Source organism: Pezoporus flaviventris, unplaced genomic scaffold (assembly GCF_033815535.1).
Source record: "Pezoporus flaviventris isolate CSIRO_AGI_PZ_B2104156 unplaced genomic scaffold, CSIRO_AGI_Pfla_v1 ptg000006l, whole genome shotgun sequence".
NCBI classification, from domain to species: domain Eukaryota; kingdom Metazoa; phylum Chordata; class Aves; order Psittaciformes; family Psittacidae; genus Pezoporus; species Pezoporus flaviventris.
Window position 1 is genome coordinate 15,551,914 of NW_026892554.1, and position 17,997 is coordinate 15,569,910.

The following is a 17,997-nucleotide window of genomic DNA, read 5'->3' on the forward strand; positions in this document are numbered from 1 at the left end:
CATCTTCACTGTACAGAAGCATTTTTTAAATTAAGATACCAGCAGAAAACAAACCTGTGTTAACGCTCACCTGTGTCCAGCCCCCAGCAAACCACTCCACTTTACCAGCACAGGGTCCATTATTACAGGGAGCTGTTTCAGAAGGTCTGTTATTGCCACAGCCTTCCAGAGGCAGACTGCTGACATGGTTTGTCATGCAAACCACTGAACGTGTACGGACTCCATCACCACATTCTGCAGAACACTGGGGAGCAAAACACAGAACACGTTCACTACCACATCCTCCATGCTGCACAATGAAACGAGAAGCAACAATTACAAAAAGTAAATTAATTTATGCAAAGTCAGTAATTTCTTCTTTAAGCGAGCTATAGCAAATTATCTTACAGTTTCATGCTTCTGAATACACTAAAAGCAATACCTGTCCTTTACAGTCACAAATAAAAAAACCTGAAGGATTAGGAGAGAAAGAAATCAATTTTTTTCAGCTTTTATTAGCTTTCTTACTTTTCTTTCCTTTTTCCTGTCTGTAAATTCTTTCAGTTTTCATTTTATTCATCTTTTTGCATACTGATTAATAGATATGAGAAGGAGTAATTCCAGTAAGCAACTTTTCAGACAGCAGTCATATTTCAGTTCTATGAGTTTATCCTCTGACCATTCAAGCTGTCATCCAGGTCAACTCTTACAGTTTTTAAAAGGATGAGGCTAAGAAGACTGGGGACTATGGCACTGCATAGTGCATTCTGGATCTTTTCCATATAATGAGTTTACAGAGTCATAAAAATAGAAAAATATGACATTTTTGACAGGTGGTTTCAAAAGACTGGGGTAAATCCTCAGCAAATAACTGTAACTTCCACAAATTATTGCACAACCAGTTTCACGTGTAAGTTGTTAATCATTTTTAGCAGACGAGGCTGCTGCAGAAGTTTGTGTGAATTCCGTGTTGCTTTCTAATGATATGATTTCCTGGTAACTAACATTCACCATCTAAACTTTCCACTGTTAAATTCTGAAAGCTGTTAATAAATGTGCAGGTTCTTATGTCACACGTTTGGAGATAGTAAGCATGTCATCCATAAATCATGCAGGATAAATTCCATTTGTCATCCATCTACTTCAGTGGGAAAGTATCCAATATTCTACAGTTCTGGGCAACATCAAACTATCAACATTTAAAAAATAGAAACACGCCAGGGAAAAAAAAAACAAAACGATTTCTTGTATTAGACTAGGGGTTTGTTGCTTAATTATTTCTTAATAGTCCCTTTTTCTTCTAAAATGCATTTGGCATTTCATGTCCAGACCATTAAAATAAAGAAAAACCCATGTGCAGCTTATTGAAAGATATGTATATAATTAAATGTAATCAATTAGAATTATACTGCACACATAAAGAAAACCACCGATAAGTATGAAGTATATGGGAGAAAAAGATGCATTTGATTGATATTTCAGATTTGATTTCTAACATACAATGTAATTAGTTAAAGAAACTCTATATTACTTCTGCAGTGGAAAGTACATTCCTTGTGAATGAATATAACTGTAATGGAACATTTTTTAAGATATTACTGAATAAAAGTAAGAATTATTTCAAGAATGGTAACAAATCACAGCTTGATTTGACTCCCATCAGTAACAATGTAAGGGTTCATATCCAGTAGTTCGACTACAGAATAGCAGATGCCATGACAGCACCACTGTTAATAACGGGATGAACCAATGCAGTCATTCATCTTCTCAAGGTAGAGAGACTAGTGACTGAATGTACAATTTCTTGCAAACTGCTCTTTACTCACGTGCACTGAAGAACATTGGTTGTGTGAAACATGTTATCATGTTATAGTTACTCCACAGATACCGTATTGAAAAACATGTTTTCCTATCAGCGAGTTGGTTGCTTTCCCAAGAAGTTGGAATAGAATGGAAAAGTTTTACTGAAATGGAATCTCCAGAAAACTAAGAAAGTGACTCAACTTTTGACAAGTCATTTTTTTAACAAACAAAATACGAATCTACTTTCTCAGCAAACCAGATTTGATAACTAAGGAGGTCTTTTCCAAGTAAACTGGCAAAATCCTGAAAACACAAGAATGATGTAAATTGTGCCAGCAGTGAACATTTTCTTCGACGTGTAAACTGAAACTAAACTAAACCCATTTCAAACAGCCCACTCATGGATAAAGTGACCATTTAACTGAGCCCCATACAATCGCTACCTTTCAAACCCACGGTACAGAAATAAATTTTGTGGCTGTTCATATTTTATCCTTGGCAAGTACATTCAATTACATTATGCACAGAGAACTATGCATGTACTCTGCAAATACTTTTCTTATTTCAAAGTAATTTTCAACTGACAATCTAATTTGCTTTTCTACTTTGCAAACCAGAGCTAGGAACAAGTTTAGTCTATAAAGTCATCCAGAAAATCTCCACAGTCTTATGTTATAAATGATTATGCATGAATTAGGCTTCCATATCCAATAACAAAGGAAATACCAAATGGGAAGGTATAGGGTTGTCCCACCCTCTGCTGCAAGATTTTACTACAGATTAACTACCCTCAAAGGATTTGCAAAGCCAACTTAAACCTGAATGTTTCTGCATTAAGTATTTGGGTTTTCATGGGTTTTTTCTTCCTTTCGGTAAAAATCTCCCATGTGAAAGCCATGATTTCCAAAGCCCAAGGCAGGGAGTAGGGAGCGTTTTGATAATGAATCCTCTCCCTTTGGTTTTCACAGTCGACACACCCCTACATTCAATTTTGTGCCATTGATTTGTTGCATTAATACAGAGTAAATGCTATAACCTAACATTGTACCGCATGAGGAGCTTTCGCAAGCTGCACGTTCTCTATTCTGGTCCTGTTATTAAAGATATTCTATTTCACTGTCTTGTTTTAACTGGCAGAAATTCTTCAGAAACCTTAGTCTGTGGAACACCCTCCCTAGCTTTAAGGAGTCTGCCATTTCTCCTCTTCCTGAGGTCCTTCCCTCATGAGTTCAGTTTCAGAAGATTTCCATTCCCATTAAAAACTAGAAATAATTAAAAAATCCCAAACCCAACAACAAATGCAGTGCTCTGATAGTTGTCAGAAAGCAAGTTTAGCAGCAGTCCACAAGGAAGGCTAGTTGCTGGGAGTTTGGAAAACTCCAAGTGGAAGCCTGAATTTTTGTCACAGCCACGGGGCATGGTAGAAGAAAACCCCTTTAAGTGTGCCAGTTCCCTTTCACTAATGTGCCAGTCCTACTCATTACCTTCAACTGGGGCAGCGGACCACAAGAAAGAGGCAGCAGGAAATCTACCAGAACTCGAGACCTTTGAGGTCCCAGCATCATTGCTAGCCTTAATTAGATTTTTAAATAACAACCGATTGAGTTGAGTTCCAGTAAAACATCCCCATTTGTGCAGGATTTCCATCTGCCACACTTTAATCTTCATCATCTTAATTATGCCCCACAAGACAACGAAGTTTTCTATGAATCATCCTCCAGAAGTTAAATAAAAATGAAGATTTATGTTTGAAATACTTATGAAACTCCTCAGCATTATTTGATCTGCCTGGAGAAAATCCCTTTCAGAAGGGATTTTAGAAGGATTATGTAACCTGTTTTGCCAATAATAAACTAAGAATTTTATTTCAGAAGCTCACTTCTGCTGCAGTTCCAAGACTGGGGCAGATTTTCAAAGGACATAAAACGATTGACAGCAGTGGGAGAGGGGAAGCTGGGCGAGTCAGAAATGTCATTATGTATTATTGTCAAAGCACTTTCTGATACCTGGATTTAAATTATTTGCTTTAGAGTGCATCTATGCATACAACAGGTGCTGGATCTGAAGTCAAACCACCCTTGTATTTTGTTGAGCAGATCCATGCTATCCTCCCAAAGTGACAAAGTTTCGAAATATGGTCTTACAATTTTTGGACACTTCAGCTGGATGATGACTGCTCCTACACATGCACTGCTCCTTTCTTTATATGTAGTTGGTAACACTATGTTGTGGTTTAAGCCCAGCTGGTAACTCAGAACCACGTAGCCACTCTCTCATTCTCCCTCTTCTTCCCCCCACCCTGCTCCCGGAGGGATGGGGAGGAGAGTCAAAAGAATGTAGCTCCCATGGGTTGAGATAAGAACAGTCCAGTAACTAAGGTATAACACAAACCACTGCTGCTACCACCAGTAATAATAATGATAAGGGAAATAACAAGGGGAGAGAATATAAAACTAAAAGGGGAAAGGGAAATAAAAACCAACAAACACAAGTGACGCACAATACAATTGTTCACCATCCACTGACTGATACCCAGCCCAGCAGTGATCTAGCCCTTCTGGGTAACTGCCCCCAGTGTCTATACTGGGCATGACGTACTGTGGTATGGAATACCCCTTTGGCTAGTTTGGGTCAGGTGTCCTGTCTCTGCTTCCTCCCAGGTTTCCATGCCCCTCCTCACTGGCACAGCATGAGACTGAAAAGTCCCTGATCAGAGTAAACAGGGTGCTTTTTTCTTTTCATGAGAGGTCTCCAGATTGAAATGAAAAACAGTGAAAGAAGAGTGTGAGCTACAAACTCTCTGGTGGTTCCACATATCACTGGTCAAACCCACTTGTACCTGTCAGGTAATGATTTAGGATTGTGAGGAATAAAGCACTGATTTTGAGGAAACATACTGTAGTTCTCTAACGAAGATATCACAGAAGCTTTGCTGTTACTCTTTCTAATGAAGAGAGAAATCCAGAGCGTGTGTTTGATCTGGTTTGATTTTATTCCCTAATGTGCACTTTTTCTTCCTTCCAAGATTTTATTTTGGCCTCAGAATCTCATTAACATCTAAGAATTGTTTGTATTTTGGCTTCTTTTCTAAGTATGCTCTAAACATAAAATGAGAAACAAATGAACGTTGATGGCAATGAGAAATAAACAAAAATGCAAGAGGGGAATCCTCCAGCTAGATGCAGGGCAACACTGGTGAGTCTCCCGTGCTGTAAATCAGGGGAATGCAGTTTCCCGCTTCTGACCCACAGGAGAAGTAAACTTTCCAGCAATTAGAGCTGTCAAGGAATCAGTCATGTGAAATGTTTGCAAAAATCTCATCTGCTCCCATCAATCCAATTTTGTTGCTAAGTTCAGTAAGGTTCACCAGCTTCACCCAACTGATTAATGATTGCAGTTTGGTGGAGCTCTGCCATTTTAATGCAGTCTGACATCTTAGGAGAATTATGAGACAGGAAGCCACCTTTCTACAAACACACGTAAAAATATCACAAAGTTTGTCCAGACTCTCTGTAGGCAAAAGGGGTTAAAGATCATGTGGAACTCAAACCCATGAAACTTAAGTTAATTTTCTTATTTATACTCAGGACAGAGCAATACGTGTAAAGACAGGCGCATAAAAATAAGATGAGTCTCGTTTTACTGCTAGAGACTTTTAACTTGTAATCTCTCCAACTGAAATGAGTAAAAACTTCTGTTTCTCCGAAGACTGAGGGATATCAGAATATGGTGTTTAGATATACTTCAAAGACAGAGCTTATACTTTTCAGTAAACAAGAGTTTGTTTCTTAAGGATTAATTGCTTTCATACCTTCTTTCACATGTTCCACCAGTGTGCACATGGTAACCACACAACTCATAGGCTTTGCAGTTAAAAGTGTGCATGTAACACATACAATGGACTCTGATACCTGTTTATCAAAATAACTCAAGGACTGTATTGCTTTAAGGAACATGGAGGTATTTCTCATTACTTAGGCTTAATTATATGTGTAAAGAATCAGTCTGCGCAGAAACTGAAACCAAGAATGTCGATGCCATGGGAAGGAAACAGGCGGGCCATAAAATACATACATATGTGTTGTGGGAAACCAAGATGGGACAACATGGCGAGAAGGCAGGCAAGTGTTATTTACGGAGTAAAAGCTTTACACACAGCTCACCCCGGGAAGCAGCCACAACTCCCACACACAGGTTGCATGTACTCCACTGGTTTTTAAGCGCATGTACGTTGTATCGCAGAAGTTACAGCTAGGGAAATTCAATGATTCAATCTTCCAATTGAGAACCACAGAACTATTAATGAAAATAAAGGGAACTAGCATGATTTTGCATCAATTCTAACTTTGCAAAGGTTCAGTAAAATAACCAAAAATCTTCCCACAAATCCTAAATTAGATCCTGTCCTTTTCTTAAAACTCAGATGTGACTTTTCATCTCTCTCCGTTTTAAAAAAATGCCCTAGTCAAATTCAGCACCAATATACATCAGTTATGAAATCCTGAAATTTAACATCTGTTGGCAGCAAAGACAAGTGTAATTTTTATGTTACTGTGCTTTTTCTTGATGCTTTGCTAATTAACCAAGGCTATATTGTAATGCCCCATGCATCACATAAATCTGGACATGGAAGTTTGATATATCCCCTGCTGAAAGAGAAAGTATGTGCCTAACTGATTTCTGACAGGCCTCTGGAAACCTCTACTTGCTGCATGTGCAACGGTACACATTAAGTGTTTGCAAAATGTGTTTAGAAAAGTACGGGCCAGGCCTTCTCTTATGGCTGTAACCAAGTTTGAACTCAACCATTTCAAAGTTCCAACATCCTCGAAAGTTATGCTAAGTTCTTTTACCTCTTATTTCTAACCACGGCTGAAATGTCAAAATACAATGGGAAAGACTGTTCTGTGGTATTTCCAGCTGGGACTTGAAGTAGGCATGTAATAAATCTCACAAAGAAAGTCTGTTCTTGTGAGATTTCCACCACAGTTTTGCAGACTCCAGAGGTTTGAATAAGCTTTCTTTAAGCATCTGAACTTTTGGCTGCTTATCTGAACCATTTGTGGCTGCCCATCGCTGATCTATGCTTACTGCTGGAGAGTGGCTTGGCTTAAAGTACTTTTTAGAGAACTGTTTGGGGAAATCTCACATGCAGAGTTCACTCACACACCTGGGAATGGCCACTTCCATTCCATGTTAGAATTCTCTTGTCTTTCAACAGATACACATTCCTCTACAAATAGAGACTTCTGATCCTAAAAAAGAAATCAGCCCTTGAAGAGAACAGTAAGAAAGACAACAGCCAAAGGCCTGACTTTGCAAAGCTATTGACTACTCCTATATTCCACTGACTTCCAGTAGAATCACTGCCACTAAACATCTCCGAACATCTGAGTTATAAGGTATGTGTGAATCGTAGAAGATCCTGCACATTCTAGCCCAAATCTACTTTTTTTCCTGAAATAAGCTGTTCCTTCCATTTTATTTGTGAATCAAGCTTCAAACCCACTGCTGGCAGAACTGATAGTGAATAATGCCAAGTACAGTAGCAAGCATTTGGAAGGAATTAATTTGTACACTTATATAAGCTGAGAAGGTAACAAAATCCATTCTTTACTCTCCAGCCCTAAAATGGTTGTGGTAAGAGAAAACCCCAACATTTTTTGTATTACCTGTTTCACTTCTGTGTCTCATTTAATACATACAAATAAGCATAGTAACATTTTGCAGTCATAAACTTCAGCTACGAAAACTAGTTTTAATTCTGCAAAATCTCAATCTACGATAACGAAGAAAACATTGATGCGTGAGTCTTCACTGGAATATATGCACTTTATATGGTGGAACTTCACTAGCTGATAGTAGCTGGGCCAGCTTTTGTCTTTGAAGGTAGAATGCATTTTTCTCTCTTACTTGCAAATTAGCACTGCACAAAGCACAGCTCTACAAGCTAAAAATAAAATAAATAAAATAAAATCAATAAAATAAAACAAAACAAAACACTGCCATTTCCCCTACAGCAAAATCTTTGCCATTTGCACTAATACCTACACTTCACCTGATAACTTTGTGTTCAGCTACACAAGAGCATACACTGAATGAATAACAACTGGACAAATAAAATTCAGATGGCAACAACAAAGATTAGTGTATTTATTTTTTCTGTATAAAATCTATTCAAGTTATCTGGAGGCTGAAAATATTGCAGGCCTTTAATTGTAGCAAGAGTCTGATCAGCTTTTTTAAAATCATGTGATGTATGAGGTATTTGTCCTAACTGTGAAGTTCCTCCTCCTTCTCTGCACCTAAAACGTGGAAAATCTTCTGAGTGTCCAAACTAAAGCATAACCTATGAGCCAGACATTCCTAGCTTTCAGAGGTACTAGCACAAAATAATCTAAATAATGAATCCATGAAGTGGTAAATAAAATCTTACATTTTAATGATAAACTGTATTATATGCCTGCCAAAACAACCAGTCAAAAAAGATGGAGATGCAGTGAGGATTTCACAGAATGAAGGCTCAACCTGTCTACAGATGAAATGGGTATGCAAGCATCCACAAGAATGACCACAATACTGGGCTTTGCTTAGCCCATTTGTAAGCCTTCTAACGAGAGCATATAAATACCATTCTGAACAACTCTGAGCCCCAGTCATGAAAAAAGGTGAATCACTGCTGGGTTTGTTGCTTCCATGCAGAGAATCTGACTCATTGGAATTAAAAAAATACATCCATGTTCACAAAGTACAAAAGCCTGAATCAACCTTGCCTGAGTTTATGAAGTTGTTCCCCTCTTTTCACTGTTATAGGATAATTGTTTTATGGCTTGAACTTAAACCCAGACATCAGGCCTCAAACCTTCATCCCTTAAAAAAACAGCAGGGAAATTTTTAGAGTCTGAATCTTGAGATTCAGGGCTAAGCAAGGCAGAACAATAAATCTCAGCACACTCAATATTTTGGGAATTGCAGACGCAGAGCCAATTCCAAATCCAGATGTTTGGCCATGTACCCGCACGCTTGCCCTTTCTTCTATGCATTCTTGTATCTAATCATGCAAACCCAAGATGCCCTTGGGATTATTATTTTTTTGTTTGCACTTGCCTGCTTAACCAATCATTGATAAACATGGGAAATAAGATCATTTCTTTTATGGCTGTACAGATGTGTATTTTTTAACTCTGATGCAACTAAGTTGATTTAGAAGGTTTGGCAGCACAAAGATAATAAGAAGCCTTACCCTGTCACTCCACTCTGTAAGGAACCAGCTCTTCGCACAGGGACCCATGTCACAGTTCTCAATATCATTTGGCCGCAGCTTCATGTTACATTCCTCATCATCAACAACATCTCCAAGGTTGCTGACACATTTCACATCTCGGGTCCTCTGCCCCACTCCACAAGGCACTGAACACTGTAACAAAAGGGAGGTTGCGTTAGGAATATGCAAGAACTGTAATGGTTTATCAGGGAGCTGGGAACATACAGCTCATTCATTCCTGCTAAGACATCCACAGAAACTGCAGAACTATTCTAGAGTGCCAGGAACAGGAAATAAAAAGACATTAGTAGTTTTAAGTCACATTCTCAGTCTGTAGTAATCTATAGATTACTGTGAAGATATATTTAGAACACATAAAATTAAACCCTATCTTCAACAGGCCATGCTGCACCTTATCAAAATGAACTGCTGGTATTTGGATTGCAGGCTGACATATTCAGCATAATTTTGATTTTAATATAAAAGCAGATATGAAGCAAGGGAAATGCAAAGAAACGGAACTTCTGAATCCCTCTTACAAGCAAAGGCCTCCTTCTCCTTTACTCTTGTCAACCTCAGAGAATGCTAACAGCTATTGGTATCTCTGCCTCATGATGTGAAGCAAACAGATCACGAAGCAGGACAGGAACATAATTTTCTGCTGTGTATGCATGAAAAGTTTTGCTGAATCCTGTAAACATTCTAGAATTAAAGAGGAAATTTGCTGTGAATTTAAAGATTAAGGACTGCAGTACTTGAATACAAGGGTATCTAACTGAGCTACCAAAGGCAGCTCATTGTTTTTACCTTGCTTTTGAATGCTTAATCATATCTACTATATTTACGTGTCAAAGATTTTTATGTAAAATGTAAAATACATTCTCTACAGCAAGACACTTCACAGACTTCATCCTCAGACTGCAGTTATTTCCTCAACTGTTCACTCTAGAACACCGGCCAAAATACAGACTAGATGTCTGAGGTCATTAAATAGCAAAATGGTAGTAAGAACAAATACTCCACTTTATGTTATAAAGGGAGCAATTTGTCCAGAGTTGCTCTTGAAGTCTAGGCTGCCAAGGTGAAAATTACCACAATGCCATTTATTTCTTATCAGATTTAGATCAAAGTTTTTGACATTTGTATGTCAGAAAAATGGTAAGCACATTAAAATCTTAAGATGGGCTTACTTTTAAGATCACAGACCTGTCTCTGAAGTGAAAATCTGACTGTACTTCAGTAAGCACAAACACAAACCAATGTTCTCTTGAAACCAGTCTGCAAACTCAGATGCTCCTTTCTTTATGATGGAACCTCATGCCAAGAACTTTAATTTTAATACCAAGATGAAATTAATCACATAATTTCATTGGAATTACACTTAAATTCAACCAGCTTCAATATCTAAAGCATTTCTTTAGCTTGATTCACCATACGCAATAAACCTCTAAGGGTTCTGTAGACTCAAACACTTCTCAAAGTGCGACAACACACAAAAGCATCTCCCTTTTCTCATCATCCGTATGATCAAGACTTTACTGTCCTTTAACTCCAGATGGATTTTAATTCATCATTAATAATGAATTAACCAACCAACTTATCTTTACCTTCATATATCTAGGTATTTCTGTTTCTTTAATCAGGAATATATCAACATATCAAAGATACTTCACGACTAGAAAGTTAACAATGCCACCATCAGCCTCAGAAATGCAGCAGCTCAGGGAGTTAACTCACATAGGCTTTATCATGAGGGAGGACCCACTATAAACCCACACAGTCTGCTGCATGGCTCTTTAGCCTACTGGGACTGTGTGGATGGAAAACTGTTACTGCTGCCAGTGGACAACACACTACATGCTGTGACTTGCATTCCAGCAAAGCCTGGGGGAATTAGGAGCAATTCTATTTCAGTAGAATAGAAAAAAAAGGTTTAGGTTTAGAGTTTAAGCTGGAATTTGTTATGGTCTATCCACCCACACAATTCAAGCCTAATTTTTTTCATGGCTACCTAAGATTTGTTTATCACTACACCTAATAGACCAGGATATTTTCTCTTTCACACAATGGCCATGAAAGTATCTAGGATGATTGTCAGGTTGGCTAAACCTTTTCTGAACAACACAGGGAAATAAAAGCTCAAAACAGTACTGTCCACATTATCTGAAAGCCTTGCCATAGCCTCAAAACAACTACAGTAACAGTAGCTACTTACACTATCCTTAACACACACATAAGGTTAAATAACTCCTGGAGCTAAAATCTATGTGCTGTGACAAAGAGCAGTAAATTTGCCCCCACAGGCAAACCTACCAGGACCCTCTTCACGCCAGCTCTACTTCATATAGTAGTAAAAAAAACCCAACATTTCTCAGAAGCACTGTGTACTTGTGTACACACACATCCATGTGTTTTGTTCTATTCAGTCACTGCTTCTTTCTGGTTATGAACTGAACTTTTCTGGTCATAATCTAGCAGGGTTTTCTTGATCTAACGTTCACTTATTTCCAAGGCTTTTCACATTCCACTTCCCTGTTTTAAACCAAAACAAATTTCATGTTTGATTAGTGATGCCTGGAAAAAGTTCTTTTCTGAGGTTTACACCATAAATTTATCAGTCACACTTACTGAAGTCCACTCTGTCCTAATCTGCCATTCACTGCAAATCTTTAGCTGGCAAGTGCTGGTTGTCTCTGGTTTCTCCAGGTGATGACAGCGGTACTGCTGAACTGTCAAGGTACGATTGGCATACATTTGCCGGCATAAGATCTGTCGATGCTGCATACCAAGGCCACATGTTTTGCTGCACTCAGACCATTCCCCTATGTCCCAGCTAAAGAAAAAAAAAGGGAAAAAAATAAAGAGGGTGTTTTCTCAGTAAAGATGTCTCTAATACTGATTTTAACAGCACTCAACTGACATGATTCTGATGCTGGTATAGAACCTTATAAAAGAACATTTAAGCCTCCGAATGAACCACCATCCTTTTTGAAGACACTGTTACATACTTGTAACCAATCTACCTGTAATGGTTGGTAACAGTAAGCATGCATACAGATTGCACAATTCCTGGTTTCAAGGCATACTACAAACATTAATTAAGTCACTAATAGCTGTTTCTTTTTTTTAAAGACTTTATTATCCAGGATTTCATTCATCAGTAAAACTGAAATAGCAAATGGTAAGCAATGAATACATTTAATTTTAGAGATGAAAAGAATCCCTTAGATATATTCTTCTCATTCCAAGATTTCACTGTATTTATCTAATCATTTTTGTAGAAACATGCAATTTTCCCCTCTCAGTTTTCATTTCAAGCATGAGGACATACACAAGTAAGGAAAGTATCTGAATTGTTCACACATTTTATTTCAGAACTCTTCTGGAGAGCAAGCAAAATATCTGTATTTTTTTAAATAAATATTTACTTATCTTTGAAAGAAAAAGGTGAGAAAAATGCTTGCTGAGAGATGATGTCTTCAAGTAAATGGCTTCAGAAATTCCTGTGTATCTAGCATGCACTAGGAAATTGCTTGTCAGGCATCTCTAACACTGTAACAGCACTTAACACCATTAGAAGCTTTCATGGGATAAGGAGTAGCCACTTGCTGCTCAGAAGAGAACTGAGAAATGTAACCACAAGAAAGATGGAAAACACAGCTGCTGACCTGAAATAAAGTAACTATAATGACAACTGGGCTTAACCCATTTATTTTCTTGGTATAACCCTGGATGAATTGACCTCTTTCTTTTTTTTCCCTGGCATTTTGCTGTTTAAAAGAAGTTGCCCAGCCAATTCTAAGTCACAGTCTCCTGATGTCAAGTGCCTTTTTGGAAGGAAATCACACATGAGGTGGTTGTATTAGTGTGCTGGAAACAAGGATGATCATTTCAGAGTGCAGTCTTCAAGCTGAAGGACTACTGAATTCCAAGAAAGGCGATGTTTCTGAGAGAGAGCCATTGTGAGCAGTATCAGCTTCTTCTCATCTCTAAATATGATACCGTATTTACCACAGCACACCGATCCAGTGTGGAGTGATACAGCCTACAGAACCTCTTCTTTAGACAGGTATATGAGGATGCCCTTCACTTGAAAAAAAACATACCCATAGAGAGACCCCGTATAGTGTGCACACCTGAACAATCACACCAGTTTTGAGAAATTACAGTCACTTGTTGCCAACTTCCCTTTTGCCTTCTATGAATGCTACTGATCCCTGTGAATGGGAAGAAGGCCACCAAAACCTACACTTTATGACACAAGTGCATAGCACTTAAGAGTTCAAACTAGTTTTCTACTCAGAACAGCCTCTTTCGCATGCAAAACCTCAATGACATTCTCTTATTTCACTTGATGTAAATTGTAATATCTTACAAAGCTGGACATGGGAAGAGGTTGCAGGCTTCCTCTTCTGGAATGGGTTTGGTACTGCTGTCACAGTAACTCTCAGATACCTCCTCGTGAGTGATTCTGTTGACGCAGTGGAAAACTGGGTACTGTGACCCTGAAATGAAGAAGAAAATTAGGTGATGCATTGCAAAAGACTCTGCAGTCATAACAGTAGCACCCAACGCTGATGCAGAAGGGAAAAGTGTAACCGACCAGGAAATACAGACTAGGATTTTATCCAAATTTTCAAATGTGAGAGCTGAATACTGTTTACGTTGCAGTATTAAGGGAAGTCCTTTGGTATATAGAATGTACAGCATAGCATCGCTGAAAAGGGTGAGAAAACATGCTCCTGTCTGCATGAGATCTTTATACTGCACAGTACAAACATTAAGTATTCAGGCAATTCAGACAAAAAAATGCAGCCAGGCAGCTACAACACAGACTTGAGAGGAAGACAAATTTAGCAGTCGTTCTGCTCTGGTTCTGCAGAGACTGAGAGTTACGTGGTGAGCATTATCCACTTTACCTGGTTTTTGAAAAGGCACATAAGAGAAAGCTTACAGGATAAACATTACTGTAGACTAAAAAATATTACTACTCTCCATATTTAAGGTTCAGTCTTTAAATAATTTTCACGCCAAAGCAAAAAGACAGACCTCTACTTCTATTACTATTGCAAACTGACTACCAAAAGGATGACAAAGATCAAGGTGCTAACATGCCAACTTGTATTCGGAAAGTGAAATGTTGGAGTACGTTAACAAGTTTCCTGACACAGGTGATGGAGGAGCCAACCAGGAAAGGTGCTCTGCTAGACCTGATACATAAACACAAGGCAGAAGAAGTCAGCGAAGCGAAAATCAGGGCTAGTTTTGGCTACAGTGACCATAAAATGGTATGTATGCAGAGTTCAGGATTCTAAGAGGAGGGAGCAGGGCAAAAAGCAGGACCACAGCCCTGAACTTCAGAAGACCAGACCCAAACCTCTTCAAGGATCTGCTTGGAAGAATCCTGTGGGATAAAGCCATAGGGTAGGTCCAGGAGTGTCAGCTGATATACAAAGACTACCTTATCCAAGCTCAAGAAACGTCCATCTAAACAACTAGGAAATCAAGCAAAGGTGGCAGGAGGTCTGCATGGATAAGCAAGGAGCTCCTACCTAAACTTAGAAATACAAGAGATGTTAAGCAGAGCAGGTGATCCCAGAGGCGTACAGTGATGCTGTCTGATGTGTAGAGATGGGGTTAGGAAAAACAAGGCCCACCTGGAGTTGAATCAGGCAAGGGATGTGAAAAGCAACTCTATAGTCTTTCTTTTGCTGTTTATGTGCTAAGAAAAAAATCACTTCTAGTTCTTTCTAGACAGCAGTACAAAAGTCAGCTGATTGTCTCTCTGTCATGTTTATACTATGTAAAGTGGCAGCGACCCCTCCTCTTCAATGTGGTACAGTGGTGGCACAGGAAACCTTTACTGTAATAGGGCTTTCTTTCTCAGAATGAAATAAGCACAAGTGGAATATTATTTAACCAGACAAGCACACACACAGTTTACATTTCTTCCCGCAAACTTTCCTGGAATAATTTCCATCTAAGATTAGGGGCATCAGCAATTCATACAGGGTTTTCACACCAAGATCACAAGGACTGTTCATACAGTCTCAATAGTGTCAGGATCCTGCTCCCAAGGTCCAGTTTCATTTGAATGTAACTTGATCAGATCATACATACATTCTCTAAGTAATAGGAAGAGAGATACTAATTTTTGACTGTTGTCTTGATAAATTTTATGGAGTACATTTAAGCTGTATAGGAGGCTGAAAGACATCCTCTGAATTCTCTTCTCCTGCAATTTTGCTATTGTCATTTTGACTCAGATTTCATTAATAACATTGCCAATAGCTGAAAAAAATGTCAAGAACTATGTTCAAATGTCTATCAATCAGGTCAACATGAAATGCAACCAAGAGTTCTATGATGTAAAGAAAGAATACATTTACCCATATGCGTTCCTGCAACTGCATCACAAATTACCTGATTTGGATACTAAAATTCACCACATATATAATAATCCAGAGACTCAGCAGGCATTATCACTGATAGCTGCTAAACAATAATCAGGTGCAATTAAGGATTCTGCCCATATGACTTGTATTTAGGACTTACAGTGTATTTAGATGCCAATCAAAATCATTCTGGATTACATTCCCTCCTTTTCTCCACAAAAGGGCTGAGTTCAAAAAGTCTTCTGACTTTTAGGGGCTGATTTTAGCTCTAATCCTTTTGTAGTGATTTCTCCAGGGCAAAAAGTTTTCTCAGTATACTGGAAAGCGATTTTGCTTGTTACCAGTATTGCTGGATTTTTTTAGCTTTATCTGTAGCTATAGCATGGACACTCATCTGGCCTTGGACCAAATGCACAGCATCCTCTCAAACTAATTAGGAAGCAAATGTTCTGAATGTATATGAACAGGTGACAGACACCTGAGTTCCCTCACTGGCATGCCTTTATTCCGAAGTTTGCAATTTTTTAGGTACAGTGATGGGTGGCTATGTATAGTACAAAAGGTTTCACTTTTACTATCACAAAAACCTATTCTTCCAAACAGTTGCTTGTGCTATGCATTACTGAATCCACGGTCATTGCAAATGTCTTAGGGAAAAAGATTAATCTGACAAGCTCAAACTAGTGTATCCATCACATCCCAAAAGCTCACTAATTATCAGACCCTTCCTGTCCCCCTTCTTTCCCACTTATACCCTATGAAAACCCAGTTTTCTGAAGTCATATTATTGCTGTTCCAGCAACATCAAAAGAGGCAAAGACATGGCTGATGAAATCCCTGTGAAACCTTCCCATAAAGATCAGAAAACTGTTGACAAAAAAGCAAAAAAGCACTGAAGCTGTATCTGACAAAGCTGGAGAGGACAAATGAAAGGATAAAGAACGTCAAAGAATGTTCAGGAAAGCAGCTGTGTATCAAGGGTGTGAGAGAGAACAGCTTGCCATAAAATCCTGAAATACTTCCTTTCGGAGGCAAATGCCGTATATTCCCTTCTCGTTTCCATACTTTCTTTTTCAGATATTTAGTTTTGCTGTTTCCTCTGATTTAAACATAAGCACGCATAATAGTACTGATGTGTCTTTTGATTGTAAGACAACAGTAAACACGAGGTATAGCAATGCTTTGGGGATACAAGAGCTGATAAAGAGTCACACAGCTTCTCCCATGCCTCTCTCCCATGCTGGAACCCTCCTGTGTGTCTATTTTCTGTGCACAGTGTATGAAGCACTTACCTTTCCCACATGTAGTTGTGCACTCAGTTTTTCCAACTTGTTTCCAGTTGTGTTCTCGGTTTGGTCTTGGTGGTTGCACAGCAGGCACCTGGTTTTCTGGCTGATGAGAGGGAAATCTTCCTGGCTGAATAACTGGAAAAGTTCCAGCTGGCTGTCCAGTGAGAATGTCTGTCTCCCTGTGCAAATCCTCATCCTCATGATTTGTGCTTTCTGTCATTCCTAACTGACCATTCAAGGGCTCCCCTGATGATGGACAATAACAGAAAATGAAAATAATGAGCCTCACTTGCAAATATCAGTCTGTATTTTCATCCACTAATAATCACAACTGAAGCATCATTAAACTTCAAAGCATCTTTAATCTGCTATGCAGAGACCTCCTAGTAATTTCCTGCAAAGACTGTGTTCTTTTAAACTAAGATAAACAAGTCTTGGCCAGTAAATACATTCAAAACTGAAGAACCTCCACACACACTGTAGAGTTAATGCAGACAGTGCCAAAATTTCCCCCAAAGCCTTTTTTTTTTTCCCATGGTCTGTATTCTGTGCCTTCCCATGTCACAGCACAGCTGCTCCGCATTAGGAACAAGGCAAGTAACAAACATTAAAAGTAGGACCAAACTCACTTGTAAATTTTCTACTGTCCTACAGAACTTTATACCAGTACCCACAGCACATACCCACAGCTCTATCAGGAGCAGAAGCTGCCCAGATTCTAGCTCGGGATGGCAACAGTTTTGTGTTTGATTCTCTCCAGTTGAGAGAGAAAAGAGAAATTGCAAAGGGTTGTTTTAAACTTTCCAAACTCTGAAGAGAAAAATCATCTTCCATTTCATTTCTGAGACGTGGTTACAACACTCCAGCTCATGCAAAGCCATGGTTAACGTTCTGACAAAAAATTTGTTATGGAAAGTAGAAATATATCACCAGATGCGCTGCCACAGTATAAATAATCCCTACCAGTATTAATACACTGATATTACCAAATCTATGCAGACTTCTCTTTCAAAGGTAAAATTCCAGGCCTCTCCCACATCATTGGCAGCATTTACAATTAATTTAATGGTATGAATTTCTTCATTAGCTTGCTGGGTAACAAAATGTATTTAACAATAGGAAATAGTGGCATTTTACCTGGCCTCCTGTGAGCAAGCAACTGAGGACTAATGACATTGTCTCCTGGAATGATATACTCATAGTGTATACCTGGGTTAGGCTGCTGATGTATCATCTAAAAAGAAAACCAGCCATATATTCAGTTCTT

The 17,997-nt window shown here is 38.6% G+C and overlaps 1 protein-coding gene across 6 annotated transcripts in view; it reads right to left on the reverse strand.

Annotated features, from left to right (window-relative positions):
* The window catches only part of THSD4 (thrombospondin type 1 domain containing 4), a 317,127-nt gene that overhangs the window by 11,940 nt on the left and 287,190 nt on the right, over window positions 1-17,997 (reverse strand). For all 6 annotated transcript variants that reach the window (XR_009742235.1, XM_061447099.1, XM_061447101.1 and 3 more), the window contains 6 exons: window positions 17,868-17,964; window positions 16,734-16,976; window positions 13,422-13,551; window positions 11,675-11,879; window positions 9,026-9,199; window positions 71-244 (listed from right to left, as the gene is read on the reverse strand). Coding sequence is in view for 5 of the 6 variants with exons in the window: in XM_061447099.1 (XP_061303083.1) it covers window positions 71-244; window positions 9,026-9,199; window positions 11,675-11,879; window positions 13,422-13,551; window positions 16,734-16,976; window positions 17,868-17,964 (1,023 nt within the window). In the remaining variant the exon portion in view is untranslated. The remainder of the gene's footprint in view (window positions 1-70; window positions 245-9,025; window positions 9,200-11,674; window positions 11,880-13,421; window positions 13,552-16,733; window positions 16,977-17,867; window positions 17,965-17,997) is intronic.